This window comes from Onychomys torridus, chromosome 14, assembly GCF_903995425.1.
Source record: "Onychomys torridus chromosome 14, mOncTor1.1, whole genome shotgun sequence".
Lineage (NCBI taxonomy): Eukaryota > Metazoa > Chordata > Mammalia > Rodentia > Cricetidae > Onychomys > Onychomys torridus.
Genome location: NC_050456.1, coordinates 55,924,653 through 55,949,165, shown reverse-complemented (window position 1 = coordinate 55,949,165; position 24,513 = coordinate 55,924,653). Strand labels below are relative to the sequence as shown.

The window sequence follows — 24,513 nt, the reverse complement described above, 5'->3', positions numbered from 1 at the left end:
TGGGACATGGAGAGAGTCAGATATGGAGTGGTAATACCATCTCTCATTGAGGAGCCAGTAAAGAAAGAGAGAGCACTTTTTGGAAAAGCAGGAAAGATAGGCATGGTGGCTCATGTCTGTAATGCCAGCTCCTGGTAGCCTGAGGCAGGAGGGTTGCTATGAGTTCAAAGACATCCTTGGCTAAATTGTGAGTTTCAGGCCAAACTGGACTATTGAATGAGACTCTGTCTCAGAAACAAAACAAAACAAAAAAGCATTGGGCCAGGTATGGCAGTGCATGCCTGGTGTGCTTAAGCTATTTGAGAGGTGGAGGCTGAGGGATTGCACAAGATCAGAGTTCAACCTGGGCCACATAACAAGACCCTGGGGAAGAATAGAGGCCCTTGTCAGTTATTAGGAAAACAGACCTAATCAATGTATTTATACATGGATTGAAAGAAAACTCAGGTCCCTTGGGGCTGTGGATAATGGCTCAGCTACTCTTTAGAGGGCCCTGGTCTAAGTCCTAGTATCCACATGGACAATCTTGCATCTGTAACTCCAGTCCCACAGACCCAAAAGCCATCTTTTTTTTTTTGTTTTTTGTTTTTTTTTTTTTTTGTTTTTTGTTTTTTAAGACAGGGTTTCTCTATGTAGTTTTGCACCTTTCCTGGAACTTGCTTTGGAGACCAGGCTGGCCTCGAACTCACAGAGATCCGCCTGCCTCTGCCTCCCGAGTGCTGGGATTAAAGGCATGCATCACCACTGCCCGGCTTTTTTTTTTTTTTTTTCTTCTAATTTTCTATTTATTTACTTATTTATTTTTTTGAGACTCGGTCTCTACATAGCCCTGGCTGTCTTGTGACGACGTAGACCAGGCTGGCATCCAACTCAGATCTGCCGGTGTTGGGATTAAAGGCATGCACTGCCATACCTGGTCCAATGCCATTCTCTGACCTTCAAGGGCATCAGGCACACATGGGTACACATACATACATGTAAACGAAACACCCAAGCACATAAAATAAACAAAATTTTAAAAAAGAAAGGAAAATTCAGACCCCTGAGAACTCAAGATCAGGTGTCCTTCTCTTTCATCTCAATCAGTTTGTACTTGCTTTCCAGTCTGGCCTCCCAAGTTGACCTCTCTACACATGGCCCTGAAATGCCTACAAGATAATTTCATTAAGAATGTGTTTTTTTTTTCAGGCCAGGTATGGTAGTACAGACACTTAGTCTCAGCAATTTGAGAGGCAGAGGCAGGAGGATCTCTGATTTCAAGGTCAGCCTGGTCTACATAAAGAGTTTCAAGACTACTACATAGAGAGACCCTGTCTCAAAAAACTTAAAAAAAAATTTTTTTTTTAAATGTGTTTACAGGGTTAGCGAAAGGTTTTGGTGGTTAAGAGCACTGGCTGCTCTCTTTCCAGGGATCCTGGGTTTGATTCTCAGCACTCATGGTTGTTCACAACCATCCATAATTCCAGTTCGAGGGGATCCAATACCCTTTTGTGGCCTCTTCTACAGGCTACTCATATGGTCATGTGGTACACAGATATACATGCAGGTAAAACACCCATACACATAAAATGTAAATAAATAAGCCTTAGAACAACAACAACAATATAACAAAAAACCATTTTTTAAGAAAAAGTTTTTTTTAATTTTTTTATTTTTAAAAAAGACAGGACAGTAAAGCCCTATATTTATAACTTAATCAAGTAGACAAAACCAATTTTTATGATTAGAAACCTGAACACATGTGACTTTCCTCTTCTAGCTGAGTGCATCTACCCAGAGTGAATCCACAGAAGTGCTGGCTTTGTTCACTCAGTTAGTTTAGTTAGCCACTTACCATGCTGTACCACGGTTCATTTGTGTGTTCACTTTCTGTTGGGCCAAACTGAAGGGGATTGTGAGTGATGGTAGCTAAAGTTTTGTAGTAACTGCATGAGGAATATTTGGGAGGACCTGAAATATGATATATGAATTTTGAATGACAAATGAGGGGGCAGTGGGAGACCTGAGCAGTGTTTGAGCAGGGGAGCCATCATGGGCTTGTGCAGCTGGTACTCAAGAGTGTGGTGGCTGATGAGAAATTGCAACAATGAATCTGGGTTACTTTGTGAATGAATCCTTCTTTGGATATTGTTTTGTATTTCTGGAGGGTAAGTTTATAGTTTAATTATTGGGTGCTACTTATGTATATTTAACTTTATGTGGAAAAAATAGGACACAGATTTTCTTAAGTAGATTCTAATTTTGTTGAGGAAACGTATACACATAAATCTTTCCTTTGCAAAAACATAGAAGTAAATAGTTGTATTAAAATGCAAAACAGAAAGTTTCTGCTCATCCTGAGGTCAGTCAGGGAGTAATTCATAGAGGAATTAGTAAGAGGAACTGGGGGGTCAGTAAAGAGGACATTTGTTTCTACAGTTTGTAAAGGATTTCTCTAAAGTAATCAAATTCATTTCAATAGGACTCTTCTGTTGGAAACAGCAGTTTTCATTCTCTTAAAAGTTCATCTTTTTGAGGGAAAGCATCATTTGTTCTGAGGACAGGTGTCACGCTCTGGTGAAAACAGCAGGCAGACTTACCAGTTAAACTGCAAAGGGAGGCAAAGTCTGCTGGCATCATGCAGTTGCCATTGTCTTTTGCGACTGAGGTAGCTGCGTTCATAGCTACAACCCAAGTGTCTTCCTCATTCCATTTCAAAACAGTAGCCAGGCATAGTGGTTGAATACCTTTAATGCCAGCACAGAGGCAGGTGGACCTCTGAGTTCCAGGCTAACCTGGTCTGTAGAGAGAGATCCAGGACAGCCAGGGTTACATGGAGAAACTCTGTGTCAAAACCATTCCCCCCAGAGAAGGGGGAGGGGGGATGTTAGAGAAAAACAGGAGACAGTGAACGAGCACAAGCATGCACTGTGTTACGCTTCCTCACAGGGAAATGAAGTGTGCTGCTTTGGACACAGCTAAACTACATGGTCATGCTAAGAAAGGAGTTTACAACAGTTTGTTGTATTTTGTATTAGTTGAATGACATATTTGACACATATTAACAACTAAAAAAGAGGCCATGACTTTGAAAGAGAACATGGGAGGCTTTGGAGGGAGGAAAGGGAAGGGAGAAATGATGTAAGTATAATTTCTGCAGGAAATACAGCAACTTGTCCATCTACTGTAGTGCCAATATTGGTGTGCAGTCCTCTGTCTCCCCATCTTCTATTGGGGCTATGTTTGGAGCAGCTGTATAGTATATTGTCTCCCTGTCCCTTCCACCTGAAAAGTTGTGATGTTTGGATCTCTAGGCTTCGACTTTTTTTTTGGAGGGGGGGTTCAAGACAGGGTTTCTCTGTGTAGCTTTGCGCCTTTCCTGGAACTCACTTTGTAGACCAGGCTGGCCTTGAACTCACAGAGATCCACTTGCCTCTGCCTCCCGAGTGCTGGCTTAGGCTTCAACTGTTAATTGAGATTTTCTTTGCATGTAACAATTTGGATCTGTGTTTTACTATTAACTGTGAATGTAAAAGTATAAATCACTGGTTCTTATGTGATGATCTGAGTTACTCCTTAGATTAGTGCTTCTCAACCTGTGGGTCACAACCCCTTTAGTGGTTACATATCAGCTATTTGCATTACAATTCATAACAGTAGCAAAATTATAGTTATGGAGTAGCAACAAAAATAATTTTGTGGTTGGGGTCACCACAACATGAGGACCTGTATTAAAGGGTCACAGCATTAGGAAGGTGTATTCAAAATGAAGAAATACATTAAATAAATGGTAATAGAATTTCCAGATCTCTCAATTGTAATTTCAGAATCAACATTGAAGTTTCTTTAGATTTTAGGCTATGCTGAAGTTATGTTTATTTCTCTAGAGCTTTTGGAGACAGGGTTTCAGTATGTAGCCTGGATTGGAATTTGCTGTATAGTACAAGCTGACCTTGAGCTTGCTTTCAGTCCTCCTGCCTTAGCCTCCCAATCCTGCTGGGATTACAGGCGTGGGCCACCTCACCTGTCTCTACAGCATGCATGGGCCACCTCACCTGTCATCTCTATAGTATTTTGAAAATGCCACACTTTGTTATCAAAAATCCTAAAGGGTAGCCAGGCTTGGTGGCACATGCCTTTAATACCAGCACTGGAAAGGCAGAGGCAGGCGGCAGTTCGAGGCCAGCCTGGTCTGGTCAACAGCCAAGGCTGTTACATAGAGAAACCAAAAACCTGTCTCAAAAAATATATGTGTGTGTGTGTGTGTGTGTGTGTGTATGTATGTAAAATGTGGTGAACTCCACCACTTGAATTCAGCCATTCAATGGGGCTTGACAGAGGTAATGAGTGATTTACTACTGGCTGGTCCTCTAATGCCCACTTGTAGGCATCCAGGCTTGCATCTAGCCTGGTTGTGGCTTGACTCCTGTAATGGATATTCTCCTCTGTTGCATTCCGTTATTTCCTACAGAACTACCCTCCTCCTCTTTGGAGATAAGGTCTCTGAAGAGTTCAGTTGATCTTAGGGTTTAGCCCAATCTCAGTCACTTCCTTTGTTACTGTAGTCTGAGAGACCAGCTTCTAGGCTGCTCCAGGGTTGTAGAGAGAATGCTGCAGAGTAGCGAGGTTTGGGGGCTAAATTCTGTCTGAGCCATTCACTTATTTTATGTGTATGGGTGTTTTGCCTGCATGTTATATCTGTGTATCTCATGGTTGCAGAACCCTCAGAGGCCAGAAAAGGGTATGGAATTCTTTGGTACTGCTGTCAACTGCCACGTGAGTGCAGAAAACAAACCAGGTCCTCTGGAAGAGCAGCTAGTACTCTTAAGCCCAGAGCCATGTCTCCAGCCCCATGTTGTTGGTTTTTAATTTTTTTGAGACTGTCTCCAGACCACGCTGACCTCAGACTCAGTGATCTGCCTGCCTCTGCCTGCTTTTAATAGATTTTTATCTTTTCCATTCTATTTTCTTTACTTATCCAAGATTTACATAAACATGAAGCTATTTCATGATTCCAATAGTTTTATGCATTCTTCTTCATTCCTTCACTCTACAAAAAGTCAAGGTTAAAACTCTAAATTGTCTTGATGTCGACATATTTCTGAGCATGTTATCCCAACATCAAAGCAAATGTTATTTGCCTCAAATGTTTGTGTTTGAGAGAATTTTTGTCTTTTGATATATTGAAATTTGTACCCTAGTGTGTCCTTCACTGTGATTAAAAGAACTTTAGACAAACAACTTCAAAGGAAAAACTGTTGATGGAGGCTCAGTGACTGAAGAGCTTTTTAGCTCTGTTGTTTATGAACCTTCCGTCAGGCATGATAAGGGAGTCCTTGGCGGAGCAGATCTGCTCACTATATGGCAGCCAGAAAGCAAAGGAAGAACCAAGGCCAGGATCTCACCATCCCCTTGAAGGTCATACTCCCATGATCCTTCCATGAGGTTCTACCTGCTGAAGGTTCACAACTTCCCACTCAGGCTGCTAAGGGCCTTTTGGAGATATTTGGTCCAAACCATAATACCTGGGCTCTAAAATTAACAAAAATTGTTGAGTTAGAACTGGCACTGAAGACTTTTCTTGGAATAAGTGTAGCTTTACTACCAATGGCTGCTAGTTTGAAATGCTACTAGGGTTTCCATTTCAGCCTTGATACTTCGTGGTTGGCCAACAGCACGTTATTTAAATTTTATTCTTTTAATCTATAACTATAGACAACTTATTAAATATTTCTCAACTAGTAATTATAGAGAATGTGTTGATATTGTTTAGTTGCATTGGAATTAGCCTCCATTACTGTAGGCCACTGAAGTGGAGAGGGAGCCACATGTTTATAACATTGCAGAGGACTGGATAGGACTGTCAGGTAAGAAGTCACTCCAGATTTGGAAACTGCTGTTGCCACAAGTGTCATGTTTTGGAATGTGGAACCTGGCTGGTTGCCAGTGTGAGGGGCTGCTATGGATTTGTATGCAGGTTACCTGCACTGGTGTAAAAGGAAAAACCGTGGCTCTGCCTTACAGATATTTGTACGAATCACATCACACCACTTCCATAGCCTGATCGGAAGAGTGTCTGGAGATTCAGTGGGGTGTGTGTGTGTGTGTGTGTGTGTGTGTGTAATTAAAAAATCCAGTTCACATTCTGACTCTAGCTGGTTACTTAACAGAAAAAAAATTCATCCTTTCTGAAAGCTGGAGAAACAATATCTTCTATAAGAGGGTACAGGGATATTCAGGTATGTAGAAAAGCATGTATATGTAAAGCAATTGGCAAGTGCCCCAGTATGTCATAAATAATAGAATTATTTCTCTTTCCACCTCATTGTCATGTAACAATGTATGGATACCTATGGTGGGACAGAATTGCACACGGTGGACAAAACCAGTTGGAAAGTTTTGTCTCACAGTGATAGCTCCCATCTTTTCCTCTGTGATTATAAGGAAGGTCTGCATAGACACTAGACTAGGTGAGATCCCTTTGTTCTGAACAATGTAGCATGTTTTCTCAAAGACTTGCCTTAAATAGACTACTAAAGGATATTTACTGGCTTTTTAATAAGATGACCTCAGATTACTTTTGTTAGTGTTTACCATGATCCCTAGTTAGCAAGTCCATGAGTTTGAGTTTTCCTCTTGAGTAAAGGAATCTCAACTGATGAAAGCTTCAAGACTAACAGTATAGCATATCATCTCAAGATTATATGGTTCTTTCTATTTGTGCTAGCGAGGAGTTTTAGGAAGAACATCCATGAAGAATACATCCTTAAAGGCTTCTTGGACTTGTCTGTACTGACTAGATACCCTTCCCCATCTCTGAGCAGGGATCCCTTCATAGTACATACTTTATCATACCAGGCATCCACTATGCTTGTGTACCTATATGCCTTGCAGAGACCTCAGGGAGTTTAGAAATTGTGCTTGCTTACCTTATCCTCCATGCCCAGTTCGTACCTGGAAGGAATTACTAGTAAATGTTGGTTCAGTGACTGAGCATCATGACTATAGGTCAGCCCTCACTAAAGTCACTCTACAGTGAGTAGGAGAGAATGAAGGGAAATGGTTAAGTAGGATAGAAATGATAGGATTCCATTGTTTAAAGAGGGACCAACCCACTTTGTTCTTAGAATTCAGCAACATATTTCAAGTCTACATTTAATTATATTTGATAAATAAATTAATGAAAAGCTAAGTCCTCATTTAAAAAATCTTAAATTACACATATTTGTTTATGGGGGACATGCTTAGCATGTGTATGGAAGTCAGAGAAAAACATGCAGGAGTCGGTTCTCTCCTTCCATGTGAGTTCTGGGGAGGTAGTCATGCTTAGTAGCAAGTGCCTTTACCTACTGAGCCATCTTGATGAACCAAGTCCCCTATTTTAACCTTAGTCCTAGAATATCAAAGGTACAAGATTTTGATTGTCTGGAACTGAGGTGCTCAGTAGCAATTTCTCTTCTGGGCTAAGCTTCATGGAATCTGGTTAGCTGCCCATAGAACTTAGGTAGGTGTCAAGAGAAACTAAATTTGATCCGAGTCCCTCTGTTGCCATTGTGTTCCATTGCTATAGGACTTGACATCGCTTGCTGTATCTTCTGTTTTAATATGCTGGTCCATCTCAGGGACTTGCTGTGCTCCCTTGCTGCTATAAGGAGATGCTTTATCATGAAGTTCTCTGTTGGAAGATTTGAACTCACTCCTCTCTTAATCACAGATAGCATATGTCACTAGTTGTCCCTGTTTAGTTCAGGATGGAGAGGTGAAGTTCTGCCATGCTCCAGCCTGCAACCCTTTTCCAACTGTCTTGGCTTTTGGTAATGATCCAGCCTCAGGGGGATTGTTTTTGTTTTATTCCATGTTGATATATTTAAAACTTTTTTTTTTGGTTGCTAATAAAAATATGCCTGTGAGAAAACAGTTCCTTCAAATATTTAGAGTTCATACTTGAATATTAATGTGCAGTGTTTAGAAAACAGTTGAATGAAATAGCTATTTTAGTTGTTTAAAATAGCTGATCACAGAAAGGATTCTTCAAATATGCAAGACACAACACCAAATCCCTTAATTCTTTGTATTTAACATTTTTGTAGAGCAAAAAATATCCATAAGGGGCTGGAGAGATGGCTCAGAGGTTAAGAGCACTGGTTGTTCTTCCAGAGGTCCTGAGTTCAATTCCCAGCAACCACATGGTGGCTCTCAACCATCTGCAATGAGATCTAGTTCCCTCTTCTGGCCTGCAGGGATACATGCAGGCAGAACACTGTATACATAATAAATAAATAAATCTTTAAAACAGTTGCTTCATTAAAAAAAAAAATCATAAATACTGTGTCTAAAGGACTGGTGAGATGGCTCAGTGTGGAAGCCTCTTGTCATGCAAGTTTAGTGACCTGAATTGGATCCAGCTTGACCTTGGAGAGATTCAACTCCAAGAAGCTGTCTTCCGGCCTCCACAAATGCTGTGGCATGCATACCCACACATGTAAATATGTGTACATGCATGTGTACACACTAGTTAAAAATGAATAAGAGATGATCAGTACTGAGTTTCACTAGAAGAGGTTAGAGACTGGGGATGTAGCTCAGTTAATAATAGAGGGCTTGCCTACTATGCACAGAGCCCTTAGTTCAGTCCCACCATCACATAAACTGGGTGTGCTGTCATCTCAGCACTCAAGAGGTGGAGACAGTCAACGTCGTCCTTGGCTACATGATGAATTTGAGACCATGTCTCCAAAGCAACAGAATATGAGTGGGTGCTGTTACTCTAGTCAGTGTGAAGGTGTGTGTGTGTGTGTGTGTGTGTGTGTGTGTGTGTGTGTGTTTGTTTCCTTTTGGAAAAAAATACATGGTGAATAATAGTCAAAGTAAAATATTTAATTAGAATTTGAGGTGTTTTTTTTTTTGTTTTTTTTTGTTTTGTTTTGTTTTGGTTTGGTTTTTTGAGACAGGGTTTCTCTGTGTAGTTTTGCACCTTTCCTGGGATTCACTTTGGAGACCAGGTTGGCCTCGAACTCACAGAGATCCGCCTGCCTCTGCCTCCCAGTGCTGGGATTAAAGGTGTGCGCTACCACCGCCCGGCTCAGCTGGTGTTCTTGATGGAAGGGGAGATGATCAAAGGGAACAGATGATTTAAATGATTAACCTTCAGTTGTGACAGACACATTATTATATACTTTAAAATATGTATGAGTTCCTTGCTTGCGAATGTCTCTGCACCGTGTTCAGAGGGCATTGGCTCTCCTAGAATCGGAGTTACAGTTGTAACTGCTGGGAACTGCCTTGGTCCTTTCAAAAACCGCAAGTGCTTTGAAATGCTGAGCCGTCTCTCCAGCCCCAGTAGTCTTTGTTTTCTCAGAACAATGATAGAGATGGTAGGATGTGAAGGTGGTTGATTTTTGCCTTAAGAAAAAGGTAAGTATTAGAAGGAATTATGAGAGAGATGGTCTATTCTTCACATTTGAAGAATTCTTCTAGATGTCTAAAGAGATGATATCTACTAAGAGGCTTAGGTCTTAGGCACTTTAGAGTCCAAATCAATGAAAGGTTGCTTTAGAATGTTTTTCCTCTCTTTTGACTTTCTTTCTTTCTTTCTTCCTTCCTTTCCTTCCTTCCTTCCTTCCTTTCTTTCTTTCTTTCTTTCTTTCTTTTTGCTTTAGAATTTTTTAGAGTCTTTTTAAATATGAAGCATATGGTTTTAAAAATACTTTGGATAGATTTACTGAACAGATCAATGTAGTTTGACAACAAGCCCAGACCTGATGGCTGCCAGCTCAGTGAGGTTCAGATTACAGAATTTCCATGTTCTTTCTGTTTGGGTCACCGTTTAACTTGGAGAACTGGAAGTTGAAGTAGATCACATATGGACTGATCATGCTGTTCCAGGTAGAGTTTATATTGACATGGGAATAGTACTGTGTATTCATTTTGGCTCTACTGTGACTTAACTGTTTCTTTTTTTAAAAGATGTATTTATTTATCATGTACACAGAAGAGGGCGCCAGATCTCATTACAGATGGTTGTGAGCCACCACCATGTGGGTGCTGGGAATTGGCCATCTCTCCAGCCCGTGACTTAACTTTTTACAGACTTAAATTTAATCCTAGAAGAAAGGAGACTAAAAACTGTGGGCTAGGACTCCATTTTCAGAATGAACTTTTTTGTTTTCAGATAGGGTCTCACAGTGTAGCTCTGGCTGTCCTGGGACATGCTGACCTCAAACTCAGAAATCAACCTGCCACTGCCTCCAGAGGATTATTTGTTTGTGGGTATTGTTTTGAATTATGTGTATGTGTGTGCTTATGCGTACGTATCTGCATGTCAGGGCAAAGGCTTGGATCCCTTGCAGCTGGAGTTACAGGTGTTTGTGAGCTGCCTGATGGGGGTGCTAGGAACTGAACCTGGGTCTTCTGCAAGTGGAACAAGCCATCTCTCCAGCCCAGAATATATTTTTCTTAACTCTTATCTAATAGGAAAAATCCAAGGCCAAAGACTTAATCTAATGTACATTTTAGTGGGTTTTTAACCTTTTTTGGAGGGGATGTTTGATCCTTGAGCATAGGATTAAAAAAAAATCTTAATTTTAGGTATTTTTGTATTTTCTCCTTTTCAACTGGGATTATAAAGGTTTTTTTCTGGCCTCTTCCCCTACTTTATTGTGGGAGAAACAGGAGGGAGGGCAGTTTTCTCCAGATCATTAGGAAGGGAAGTGACTTAATGGCGGAATTACATGACTGGTTTTTATTTCTGTGAGTCCGACTCTAAGTTAAGTGTTAGTTCTCTGTTTGTGTGTTTTAGTTATTAGAAATCATGAAATGGAGCTAAGTGACTTTTCCCTGATCAAAAAGACTTGAAATAGAGAGTCAGTGCCTCTCCAAATGTATTTTTGCTCTGTCAGTTAATTAAATATGATTGATTGACATCATTCTGAGGTATGAAAAGTTGTAAGACTTTTCTGTAAATACCTTAGTTAAATTTACACTGCCTCACTATTTGTTGCAGGACTTTGTGTCATTGTATCAGGATTTCGAGAACTTCTATACAAGAAACCTCTACATGAGAATAAGAGACAACTGGAACCGACCTATCTGTAGTGTGCCTGGAGCCAGGGTGGATATCATGGAGAGAAAGTCCCATGACTATAACTGGTCATTCAAGTGAGTCATGTTTGCAAATTCTTCTTAGCAACAAAAGAATATGAGTATTCTCTCAAAGCAAAGGCAGCAGCTGAAAGTACAGTATGATTAGTTTCCTGGCAATACTGTTCATTGTTCTTGGACTATTTTTTGGAGGGAGTGCTGGGATTTAAATACAGGCTCTTAGATATGCTGGGCTGGGCAAGCGTTGTACCTGTGAGCTACACCCACAACCCTCATTGAAACTTAAGATCTTTTTTCCTGTTTCATTTATTCTTTTGTTTTTGTTTTCTTGTTTGGTTTCTTTCCCTTTTTTTTTGATTTTTCGAGACAGGGTTTCTCTGTGTAGCCCTGGCTGTCCTGCAGATAGGCTGGCCTCAAACTCAGAGATTCACCTGCCTCTGCCTGCTGGGTGCTGGGATTAAGGTGTGCGCTGTTGCCACCGCTGCCACCACTGCCCAGCATTGTTTGTTTTTTTGAAACAGGATCTCACTATGTAGCTCTGGCTGTCCTGGAATTCACTTTGTAGACCAGGTTGTTGTCAAACTCACTTTTTTAATACACAAAAATGGGATCATATGTTATGAATTATTCTTTGCTCTTTTTATTTGCTAACATACTGGCAACATCTTGCCTATGTGTATATCCAGTATAAGTTCATTATCTTTAGTGACTAATGGTATTCTACAGTGTAGGTCTGCCATCCCTAGCCATTTTATGTTAGTAAGTCCCAGATCCTAGGCACTTAAAGCTTCAGCACTTTACTTCTAGCTTGGGTTGTTGGGGAACCATCAGTCATCTGGACCATGATGTCCTTACTGACTGAGCTTCCATCATGGGGGAATATCACTGGTCCCTGGGCCTATGGAAGGGAAGGACAGTGGGTCTTAAAGGATCCTCATATGCTCGTGCTCACATGTGGGATTACTGAGTCAGAACATGCACAACTTTCAGTGAATAAGAAGTACCAAGTTGCCCTCCAGAAGAAAGTACTGAATGAAGTCTAGTTTATTATAATGTTTTAAGCCAATATTGGCTATCACACTTTAAAATTTTATCACTGTTGCCTAGTGGTGGTGGCACACACCTTTAATCCCAGCACTTGGAAGGTAGAGGCAGGCAGATCTCTGTGAGTTCGAGGCCAGCCTGGTCTACAGAGTGTATTCTAGAACAGCCAGGACTGTTAAACAGAGAAACTCTGTCTTACAAAAACAGAAACAAAAAACTATATATCACTGTTAATAAATTAACGTTTTTTAAAGATAATTTTTACTCTGAGAATTTCATACATGTGCACAGTGCACATTGGGTTTTGTTAGTGGTGAGTTTGCCATGCTTCTCTACAGATAGCGTTGTCTCTGTTTCTGTGTATGGTGCTTTTGTGTTACCAGTGTATGTCACACTTAAGTGTTAGGCATGCTGTGAGTATCATTAAGTTCTATACTATTGAAACACAGGTACACAGGGAATATAATTAAAGGTGTTATAAACATGGGTTCCTACAACTACCTTGGATTTGCGAGGAACACTGGATCATGTCAGGAAGCAGCTGCCGAAGTTCTTAAGGAGTATGGAGCTGGAGTGTGCAGCACTCGGCAGGAGATTGGTAAGTGTGAGCTCAAGGGTGAGTAATCACGTACAGTGCTAGTATAAGAAATACACAAACATTTGCCTTTTGCCTTAGGTCAGGTCTAATACACACTTTCTTTACCTCAAGTGATGGCTAATGTTGATATTTACAACACGTTTTGAGATGGTTTCCAATGTGTTACATGTACATATGTCCATAGCAAATTTTTGTATTTGTTTCATTTATGACTTTGTTGGATTTTATTGATTTTGTAAATCTTAGAAGTACCACTTATTGTTGTCCTATTTAATAAATTGTTGCTGCCTGTTAAGCCATGGCTGTCCGAATCAGCAACTGCAACTCCACCGCTTCCAGCAAGGACCGTAACAGGAGCGAGTTTTGTTCCCAACTCTTTCAAAGCTATGAAGGGACCTTTTTGTTTTTTTCCCCGAGACGGAGTTTCTCTATGTAGTTTTGGTGCCTGTCCTGGACTCGCTCTGTAGACTAGCCTGGCCTCAAACTCACAAAGATTCTCCTGGCTCTGCCTCCCAAGTGCTGGGATTAAAGGCGTGTGCTACCATTGCCCAGTGTTATGAGGGGAACTTAACTACATCTCTGCCCCTCTAAAGAACTCAAGATTCAAAGGTTAAGGTGGAATTCTGCTCTTCAGGGAGGCTGAATAGCAAGTAGCTCACCTCCTCTCCTTGCTCATGACCTCCAAAAAGTTCTCATGGTTCTCCTGGCAACCTCCTTACAAACCCTTCTTTCTCCACCTGGCTCCTCCTTACCACTTCCTGTCAGCTAGTTGCTGATGCAGCCTCCTGATTGCAGGTGAATTTTATTTAATCAAACACATCTTTGCATTATTAAACAAATGTTCCAGAACATAAACAAAAGTAACACACCTTGAGATAATATTCTGCAACAACTTGTTGCATGGGAACTCTCAAAGCTAATGTGCTTTCATACTGGCAAACTATCCTGTAGATATGTTTTGAGAATTAAATAAGCTAATTCATGTAAAGCACTTGGAACAGAATAGATGCTCAGTAAATGTAAACTATTGCTATAAATCTGTAAAATGTGGAAGATTAACCATCTTTTTAAAAATGTTTATTCTGTGCATTGGTGTTTTGCCTGCATGTATGTCTGCATGAGGGTGTAGGACCTCTTGAAACTGGAGTTACAGACAGCTCTGAGCTGCCATGTAGGGGCTGGAAATTGAACCCAGGTCCTCTGGAAGAACGGCCAGTGCTCTTTTGTTTGTTTTGTTTTGAGACAGGGTTTCTCTGTAGCTCTGGCTGTCCTGGATCTCTCTCTGTAGACCAGGCTGGCCTCGAACTCAGATCTGCCTGCCTCTTTGACTGCTGGAATTAAATTTGCGCACACCATCGTCAGTGCTCTTAACCACTGAACCGCCTCTCCAGCTCCCAGGACTGACAATCTTATGTAAAGAAACTTATTTTAATTCAAAGGTGGATTTCAGATTCAGATTCTGTCTCCCCCTTTTTTTAAGAGAACTACTAACTGTTAAAGTTATAAGTAGCTTTTTTGATATTTAGGAGTAAATTGAATCAATAATTCACTAGGATTGTCAGGGTCTAGGGATTGGCAAGTGCACTTGGGTGGTTTGTGCACAGGATCCCTGACACTGTTACAGGCTGTGGGACTCAATGGCTCAAGACCTGTGAAGCTGCTGCTTCTTAGAGTGACAGAAACTCTGTCTCTTCTCCCTGTCCCTGTTTTGGGCTCCTTTGGTGGTCCTGGCGCATTATGTCTTACCTGGCAGCACTTCCTAGAGGAAGCTCCACTTTGCATTTTGTCAAAGCTAGTCCCTAAGCCAGCCCAGGTTTACAGGCTCTGGGGATGGCACTCCACCTCTCAGTACAAAGAGAAGAAAGGGATCCCCATCAAATTTCGTCTGCCACAGTAACTCTCTCAATATACTGCATTTAAAATTAGAGAAAGTTAAAAAGAAAACAGAATTATGCACCTTTTCATATCCCCTGCTTTATTCATTCAGACTTTTCAGACCATATGCACACACTACACACTACAGAACTTTACAACACCATTAGTATTAGTAAAGTTTCTTAGGAGACTTCTGTAGCTTTCATGCTTTGATTTTTATCCCCAACTCTCAAATATGAATGTCATTGCTCTGGGCCAAGACATATAAGTACTTCTTTCTAGAAAATATTTAGCTGAAATTTCGACTAAAAGTCAGTTCTTGAGAGAGTATGTTAAACTGTATTTGGTTTTCCCTCTAAAATTTTCAGAGGTTCTCTGTTCCACTTCTTTGAGACACTGGAGGGAGGCCAGTGTGTGCTTTCTTAGCTCCTGTAAGGATCCTTACATGTCCATTTGTTACGTTTTTTTGTTTGTTTGTTTGAGCCAGGGTCTCACTATGTAGCTGTTTTGGAACTTACTACATAGATCAGGCTGGCCTCAAACTCAAGAGATCTGCCTGCCTCTGACTCTTGACTGTAGTTGATTGTGGAGTTTTTTGTTTGTTTTACTCTTTGCTCTTTACTCTTTGGGGGCCTGCCATCCAGCTCCCAAATAAATACATGGAGACTGATTCTTAAGAATGTCCGGCCTTAGCTTGGCTTGTTTCTTGACAGCTTTTCTAACTTAAATTGTCTCATTTCTCTTTAATTATGTTTTGCCTCTGGGCTTTTTACCTTTCTCTATTCCATATATCTTTCTTTTCTTCTTACTCAGTGGCCGGTTGTGTGACTGTGTTGCTGACCCCTGGCATCCTCCTCTCCTCCTTTTCTCTATCCTGCCTCCCTAGATTTCTCCTTCTATTTATCCTCTCTGTCTGCCAGCCCCGCCTATCCTTTCTCCTGCTTCACTATTGACTGTTCAGCTTTTTATTAGATCATCAGGTGTTTTAGACAGGCAAAGTAACATAGCTTCACAGAGTTAAATAAATGCAACATAAAAGAATGCAACACATCTTTGCATCCTTAAACAAATATTCCACAGCATAAATAAATGTAACACATCTTAAAATAATATTAGACAACACCTGCCTGCTGACTGCTGGTATTACAGGTTTGTGCCATCACGTCTGGCTTGGCTTTGTTCTTTTGTTTTATTTTGTTTGGCTTTGTTCTTCAAGTGTATGGTTACATGTAATGTGGACATTTTTGATGTAAAAGTCCTAAGTTTTCATTTATTAACGAATAGCTCAGTAAAGTAAACAATGAGCTAGTCCCTTTGCAGTGATTTAGAACATGCTTTGCAGCCATAGCATGTGCACTTTGTTTCTTAGATCCATGCCAGTATAGTGCTGGAGGAGCCTCAGCTGCAATTTCCCACATTTTCAGTTCTGAGTTTACCAGGCAAGCCCAAGAGGAGGAGCTTTGAGAAGCATGTTCTTTTCTGTAGCTCTCTGTGTACTCTTAGGTATTTCTTTGATGTAATTCCACCTTGACTCCTGCTTTTGTTTGAACTGATTGCTCTTTACAGTTACATTCTGGTATTTCTTTATTTGGGGGCTGAGAGGGGCCACTTCAGGAATTTTGTTTCCCTTATCCAGTTGGATTATTCCCTGTACCTTCCTCTCAGTAACAGATCCCTCATGTAGAGCTCATTGTCTACTGCTCTCCTGGGTATCAGGGTGTCAGAAACTGTCTTTTATGTGATACATTGCTCAACTAGTTGTTCTGGTACTACCATGTTGGAGGTTGAAAATAGTGAGATTGTTGCCTCGTTCTCTGGACCAGTGGGGCCAGTCAGGTGTGATGCTGTTACGGTTCCCAGTGTTTTTGTGTAGTTCCTTCTCTCAAGATTTCTAACCAAAAAGACTCCATTGTTTAGAAACTCATGGTGGGGCTAAAGAATACATAAACATTGGTTGAATCCCCAAAGTGCCGGGTGGCACATGCCTTTAATCCCAGCACTCGGGAGGCAGAGCCAGGCAGATCTCTGTGAGTTTGAGGCCAGCCTGGGCTACAGAGTGAGATCCAGGACAGGCATCAAAACTACACAGAGAAACCCTGTCTCGGAAAACAAAACAAAACAAAAATAATCTCCAAAGTATCCAAAGGCATGTAATGAAAAGTCTACTTGCTGCCTGTAGTCCAGACTTCTTGTTCCCCTTCCTGTAGAAATGGGTTCTGCTGTTGTTTTTCTGGGCGTTTGTTTTACATATTCTTAGAAGTCTCAAAAATTTTAATATTTTTAGTTAACATGAGAAATAAATGGGTTTCATTCTTACATTGTAATACATACATCCACACATATACTTGTACATTGCTCATACTTGTGCCCCCCACTACCATCCTCATTTTCCCCAGCTCCTCCCATCTCCTCCTTCCCCTAAATAGCCCCCTTTGTGCTTCCATATGATAAATTCGTTTACATTTAGAGTCTACATGTGAGAAAACGTTTTTCTTTCAAGTGTATCAAGAAATTCCAGTTGCAGCTTGTTATGAATCCTGCTCCCTCACAAGCTGTACTGTCTTGGTGTTTGTGTGGATCCTTACAAATTGAAGACCCATATCCTTTGATTTCATGATACTCTCTTGAATATTTTCTTAGTTCTTGCTTTTGAAAACCATGTACAAACTCGTAGTATTTATCCCCTAATTGTCTTCCTTTCCTGTTTTCTGTCCTTTCATTTTTTTTTTCTTTTGTTAGTGAGAAATTGAGTGGGCAGATCTGTCTATAAACTTGCCTTTCCTCACCTTTACAACCTGGCATTACACATACACACTTCAATAGCTGAAGCCCAGAAATTCAGAATAATGTTCTTTTACTGTGGGCGTGAAAGAAGGCAGAATTACTTGGTTACTTGTGCAGGATTTAGAAGGAACAGTGTGTTACTTTCTATTTCTTGTCTTAATATGACCTATAATTTGTCTATTTGAAGGGTATACTTCATAGTCTTTTAGAATGTTCACAGAGATGGCAGCCGTCACCACAGTTTAAATTTTAGAGTATTTTCATTCCCTCTGATAGAGCTGACTGACCCACAAGCATTCACTGGCAACCAGTGGTCTACAGTCTTTATTTGCCTCCTCTGGACATTTCAATACATGGAATTATATAACATTGTGGCATTTTTTTTTATTGAGGATTTTTAAATTCATTTTACATTCCTACCACAGATCCTTGTGTGTGACTCCTTTCACTCAGTGTATATTCACAGGATTATCTGTGTGTAGTGTGTATTCGCACTTCATAGACTGCATCAGCATGCCATTTTGCTTTGTGACCCGTTCTATACATCACGTTTATCCATTTATCTCTGATGGACATTTGGTTTTTCTCCTTTTTGGCTGTAAGAATATATTTTGGAAATAACATTTTCATTTCTCTTGGGTATGTACTTAGGTGGGGTGTTGATAAATCACGTGGTCATTCTATGATTAGCTTTTTGAGCTGCTTCTCAGAGCAGCTACACTTTTGTATAGTCCCATCAGCAATGAGAGTTTATGGTGTTGGGGAGTTGGGATGCGTAGGGGTGAGGCATGCTTAGACAGTCTTGCAGCTATATAGCCCAGGATAGCCTTGAACTTGTGACCTCATACAAGTGTTGGGATTAGAGATATGTTCTGCCATCCCTGGCTCTGTGTGTTTTATATATCCTGTTTGGAGCCTAGCCTTAACGCTTGCTTGCCTTGATGACTACTGCTTCTCGCTTTAAGCCTCTCTGGAGTTCATGCAGTGAGTGTACTCCTCTCTCATCACATCATCGTCTACTTGGTAAGGATATAGCTTTAACCTTTCTCTCTCAAAGCCCAACTCTGTTGGCTTCCTAGGACTACCATAACAAAGAATGAGAAACGGGATTGTGGAGGATAGAAGTATGAGATCAAAGTGTTGGCGGGCCAAGTTCATTCTGACAGCACCTCAGTGTTCCCTAGCCTGTAGTGACGTGGCTGTCTTCCTGTGGGTCAGACATTGTCATCTTCTGTGCCTCCCTGTGTATGTCTTTTTTGTCCAGGATGTTATTGGCCCAGTCCCATTGACCTTATTTTATCTTAATTGTTTTTGTGAAGACTTTCCAAAGTGGCTACATTCTGAGGAAAAGGAGTTGGGACTTTGTTTTGGCTCTGGAATCTGGTTCTGGGCCTTGTACATGCTCTGTATCTGTTCTACCACAGAGCTGCTCCTCAGCCCCTCAGAGTATCTTTTTAGTGAGACACAGTTCACCCTTTGACATTACCCGTGCTTATATTCCTCATTTTTCACCAGTTGTATTAAGAATTGTAAGTATCCATAAATGGTGTTTTACTTCTTGTCCTTCTAGTGTTTTGGAGTTTGTTTGTGTTGCTTTTCAACAGAAAATATCAATAGAATTTTTGTTTGTTTTATTTTTTGTTTTTTGAGACAGAGTTTCTCTGTGTAGCCATGGATGTCCTGGAACTCATTCTGTAGACCAGGCTAGCCTCAAACTCAGAAATCTACTTGCCTTTGTCTCTTAAGTGCTGGGGTTATAGGCGTGTGCCACCAATGCCCCATTTAATATAGTATTTTAAACTCCACCTTTAAAGTATTGTAGCTAAAGCTTGAGAGATCACAGGCTGTTAGGTCAGTGGTATGGGCGAGAGAGAGCTCCACAGTGATCAGCTAGAGTGAGCACTGTGTATCGTCATGGTGCTGTGAATTTTGTAAAGTACCAGCATATTACCTTGATCCTTACAACAACATCATGAGGTAGCTAAGGAAGTATTGTTAGTGTTCAGCAGGTGAAAAACTAGTCTTAGGATACAAAGCATTCAAGTTCAACAATCTGCTTTTTTCAGTATTCATTCTCTGTGCGGATCATTAAGTCATTAGGGATTTGAAAGCCACTGTGATAGTCACAATACAAACGTAACAATCATTTGAAAACGAGCATAGGTGTGCTTCACGTGGTTTCAAGGGAGACCTTATCCCTGAGGATGGATGCTGTAAGGGACACAGATGGCACTGCTGATAATTCTACTGTTTAGCTTCTTATCCTCCTGTGTTTACTACCTCTCTATATCCTGTCTTTACAACAAGCCAGTTAACACTGTTGTGTATGACTGGCGACTTCAGAAATGTAGACACAGACTGTTAGATCTTTTAGGGCTTAGATCTGAGACTGGAATGTGAAAACATGAGTTAGTAGTCCTGCTTTTTCCCCAGAGCTGCTGAATCTGAATGTGTCAGCTGTTGTGTTTTTAGAGCTGTTGCTATTTATAGTCCCAGTCTCTTCATGAACTTATTTGGAAAAACGTTAGGACACATGGATTGATTTCTTTTTATTTTTTGTTTTTATTTTTTGAGACAGGGTCTCTGTATAACAGCTCTGGCTGTTCTAGAACTCACTTTGTAGACGAGGCTGGCCTTGAATTTACAGAGATCTATCTGCCTCTGCCTCCCGAGTGCTGAGATTAAAGGAGTGCACCACCACCACCCTGCTGAAAATATTTTTTATTAACATTTGTGTGCATGTATGCACATGTGTGGTATGAGTCAGAGGACAACTCTCAGGAGTTGGTTCTCTTCGCCTACCATGTTCATTCCAGGGATAGAACTCAGGTAGTCAGGCTTGGCAGCAAGTGACTTCACCATTTTGCTGCCCTGTTTTTTCTTAATAAAGTAGTAACTTTAAAATTGAGGACGATACTGATTTTATTAATTGACTTCTCCATGCAGGAAACCTGGACAAACATGAAGAACTAGAGAAACTGGTAGCAAGGTTCTTGGGCGTGGAAGCTGCTATGACCTATGGCATGGGATTTGCAACAAATTCAATGAACATTCCTGCTCTTGTTGGCAAAGTAAGATGGCGTCATTTGTAGCCGTTCTCTTATCTATCTGTTCTTTTGTTCTGATAAACATTCAGATCCAGTTGAGTTATTATTAACATTAGACTAAGCACAGTTTACAAAGATACTGCTACATCACAGATTTTTGGCAAGTATATCTTGCTGAGCCAATACCAGTTGGAATTTTTCTCCTAGAACCCATGGTCCTTCTCTCTTCCTATACAGTTTTGAAGGAATTCTGATGAAAATAAATTCCAAAAGATTAAAATTATGAAAGAAAGGTTTAATTCAGAAAGTTAATAGTTTTGCGTAAGTATAAAAATAAGAATGCATTTACCTTTATATAGGTAAATTATATTATAGATATACATATGTATGTATATGTACATGTATAATGTACCGTGTGTATGTGCCTGTGTCTGTATCTCTGCATATCTATCCTATGATAGAACTTGGGAGAGTTAAAGTAAGGAGAAGTAAAATGCTTTCTGAATGTAGCTGCTCAGCACTCTCAGCTTGAAAAGAACCCTTGAGGGGGTTTTCTCCTTTGTGTGTGTATGTTTGTTTCTTTTACATCTTAGCATGACTGTTTCGAATTGGCATATAGACAGAAGCAGTGGATTACCTCACACTTGAGTTTTGCTTGTCTGTTGATTATATGGTCAAACCTATCTCTAGCTGTAAACATGTCACATTGCTTTTCTGATCCTTAAAGTTTCCTTTGTAAATAGGTTAGTGTAACTCTAATTCAGTTATCACTGTATGATTCTGAAAGGAACAGATGGGACAAATAGTAAACAAATTGCAATGCAAGAGGTTTAAACCCAATTGTATCGATAGTACAAAAATGTAACTGGTTTATTTGCACATTGAAGCAGATAAGATCAAACTAGTAAGTTTTTTAATATTAAATGAACCTATTTGAAATATAAAGATATGAACATTAAAATAAAAAAGATGAAGATGGCACAGTAGCATGCACCTGCCATCCTTACCACTTGAGGGGCTGAAGCAAGAGGACTTCTCCAGTGCAGGGATTTGAGATCATCATAGAGGTGGGGAGTAGAGGCTGTGTTAAAATAAATAGGTAAAGAATGTTGGGGATGCAGCTCAGTGGTTGAATGCTTGCTTAGCATGTACGTGGTCCTGGGTTTGATCTCTAGCCTTCAAGGAAAAAGAAAAGATAAAAAAGTTGCAAACTAATGGAAAATTTGAAGTTACTATATTGATATAAACAAATTTCAGACCAAGGAATATTATGAAGATGAAGAATATGGCATAATACAAAAGAGTTGATTAATCAAGATATATTAGGAACTTGATAATAGTTTCAAAGTACAGGAAGCAAAAGCTGATGAAGCTCAGGATTGTGGAGAAACAGAACTTCAATTAATGTTATCACAAGTGGGTAGCAGCAAGAATGATGTCAACAAGAATCATCATGGGTACAGAACACTGGGAAGACAGTCTGTTTGCTAACCTCCTAGACACCTACCACACCCTTGACAACAGTAGCAGAATATTTGCCAGGATACATGGTACTTTAGGGATTAAATAAGTTGGTTCCCCCCCACCGACAGGGTTTCTCTGTGTAGCTTTGCGCCTTCCCTGGATCTCGCTTGGTAGACCAGGCTGGCCTCAAACTCACAAAGATCCCCTGCCTCTGCCTCCTGAGTGCTGGGATTAAAGGCGTGCACCACCACCTGGCATTAAATAAGTTTTAATATGTTTGGAAATATTAAAATTATTAAAGTGTGTTCTTTGACCACAGTGTAATTTAATCAGATCATTCACACAGAATTTGGAAGTTAAGAAAAAACAAGGCAAAATAAAAAATAGTCAATGAAATGTAACATCACAAATCACGAAAGCAGACTACACGTAGACATATATAATTCTAAATATACTTGGGGTCTTGAGGTTAAGGGTATGTGCCTTGCTCCAGAGTTACATACTCAGTTTATTTTAAATGATTATTTTGAGGGAAAAAAAAGAAAAGCTTCTTGATCTTAAGAAATCATAAAAAAGAGGGCTACAGGGATGGTTCATTGGTTAAAAGTACTTGCTGGCTTCTGTTTGATTCCCAGCTCTCACATGGTGTCCCACATCTACCTATAACTCCAGTTCCAGGGACCTAGTGTATTCTTCTGACTCCACAGGGAGCAGACATGCCTGTGGTACACATATATACATGCGGGCGAAACTCATACACATAAAATAAATAAATCTAAAATTAAAACATTGGAATAAAAGCAGACCACACCCAACTAAGTAAACAGGAAATACACAGTAGCAACAACTACAGAATCAGTGAATTTTAGGGAAAGCAGTGAAACTGAAGCTGATTCTTTGAGAAATGAATAAAACAGCCAAATCTAACTAGATCCATCAGGATCAACAGAGAGGAGGCAGGAATGAAAGAAAGGACTTCCTGTAAATCCTGTGGACTTAAAGGATAAGAAGGAAGTCTTAGGACGCTGTGTGTTCAGCAGCTCGTACAGCATAGACAAAGTTCTTTGAAAGACTAGTGTGTGTTTCCTTCCATTGACAGCAGTACACTGCCATCCTGCATTTTGGCAGCATGAACCTGAAATTCTGACTTGGACTTTCTTAGGACTTTTGACACTAGAAGATTAATTGACCTCACTTTTCATCTTCCGTATGCTCGTGAACTCTAGTAAATCCTTGTTTAGGTTTAGATGTCTCCTGTACTAACATGAAAGAGGGACTACCTTGAAGATCATCTTCCAAATTAGAGAGGAAATAGTTTTGACCTCTTAAGAATGTTAATTCTTTGAATCCGATCCTGAATCTAAGTTGGTTGTTCAGCTTAAAGGCAGATTGGACACGTGATCTAAACTCAGGAGCTTTGTGTGGAGTCTTTTGTGCCCATGCTTGGATAAGAATGACTTTATTTTGTAAATTAAAGATGATAATAGTACCTATTTCATGTATTATAACAGAATAATGCCTTAAAATTCCTTAACAAACTGCCTAAAGCATATGCACTTAGATGTTGCCTCTTAATATTTCATATCATTTTAGTTTTGAACCAACTATGTAATAGAACCTCACAGTAGACTACAAGAAAAAAGCCAGACTGATAACCTAAAAATGTTGACTAGAGTTGGGAGAATTCTTTTAAAGTACCCTGGACTAGAGCCATGCATGCTCAGTACAGACTGGTGGCTTATAAAAGAATGATCCTACTGCTCTTTAAATCTAGACTTACAGAAGAGCTACAGAGGGTACCTAGTCCCTCCATGGCCTTCACTCAGCTTCCCATTATGATAGCATCTTACTTTCCAGTGCAGCATTTCCCAGAGCCCAGAAGTTAACTGTGACCCAGGACACTGACAGATGCAGAGCACATTTCATGTCTACTGTTCAACATTTCTAGTGTCTGCCCTGGCTTCTGTTGGGGCCACATTCATTCAGTTGGGGCTCCCACTCTTTTCCAGTGGACTTCCTGGTGCTGGCTGGCCCTTATTTTATAGAGTGTTCACAACTGATGACATTCACCTCAGTGTTTTGTGTAAGGTACATGGTGCCCCTATATGTTACTGGTAATATAAACAAGCCCTGGTCCCTTGGCTAAGATATCAGGCAAGACTTTCTACTGTAACTTACTGCTATTCCTTTTGTAGTTACCACTTACTGTGGCAGAGAAACTTCAGGACTGTGTAAATAGTATTTTATTAAACTTTCATGTACTAATTTTAGTGTGGATATGCATAGCCAGTGACAGTTAATTACTTTGGTATTCTTAGAGTGATTTTTTTTTTTCTCATTCCTTCTATATTTATTCATTGGAATTTTGTGGAAGAGTTGTTGCTTCTCCTTTATATCAGTATGGATTCTTGAATATCTCATTTGTGTAATAATCCAATATTAGTACCTTTTTTCTCTTTCTTTTTTTAACTTTTCTTTTCTTTTTTTTTTTTTTTTTTTTTTTTGAGACAAGGTTTCTCTGCGTAGCCCTAGCTGTCCTAGAACTCACTTTGTAGACCAGACTGACATCGAACTCAGAGATCTGCCTGCCTCTGCCTCCCGAGTGCTGGGATTGAAGTCATG

General features: G+C 40.2%; 1 protein-coding gene across 1 annotated transcript in view; it reads left to right on the top strand.

Moving 5' to 3' along the window:
- Sptlc2 (serine palmitoyltransferase long chain base subunit 2) overlaps positions 1 to 24,513 on the top strand; it is an 80,534-nt gene that overhangs the window by 21,130 nt on the left and 34,891 nt on the right. Inside the window, exons 3-5 of the mRNA XM_036206601.1 lie at positions 10,982 to 11,136; positions 12,573 to 12,721; positions 20,327 to 20,451. Of these exons, the coding sequence (XP_036062494.1) occupies positions 10,982 to 11,136; positions 12,573 to 12,721; positions 20,327 to 20,451 (429 nt within the window). The remainder of the gene's footprint in view (positions 1 to 10,981; positions 11,137 to 12,572; positions 12,722 to 20,326; positions 20,452 to 24,513) is intronic.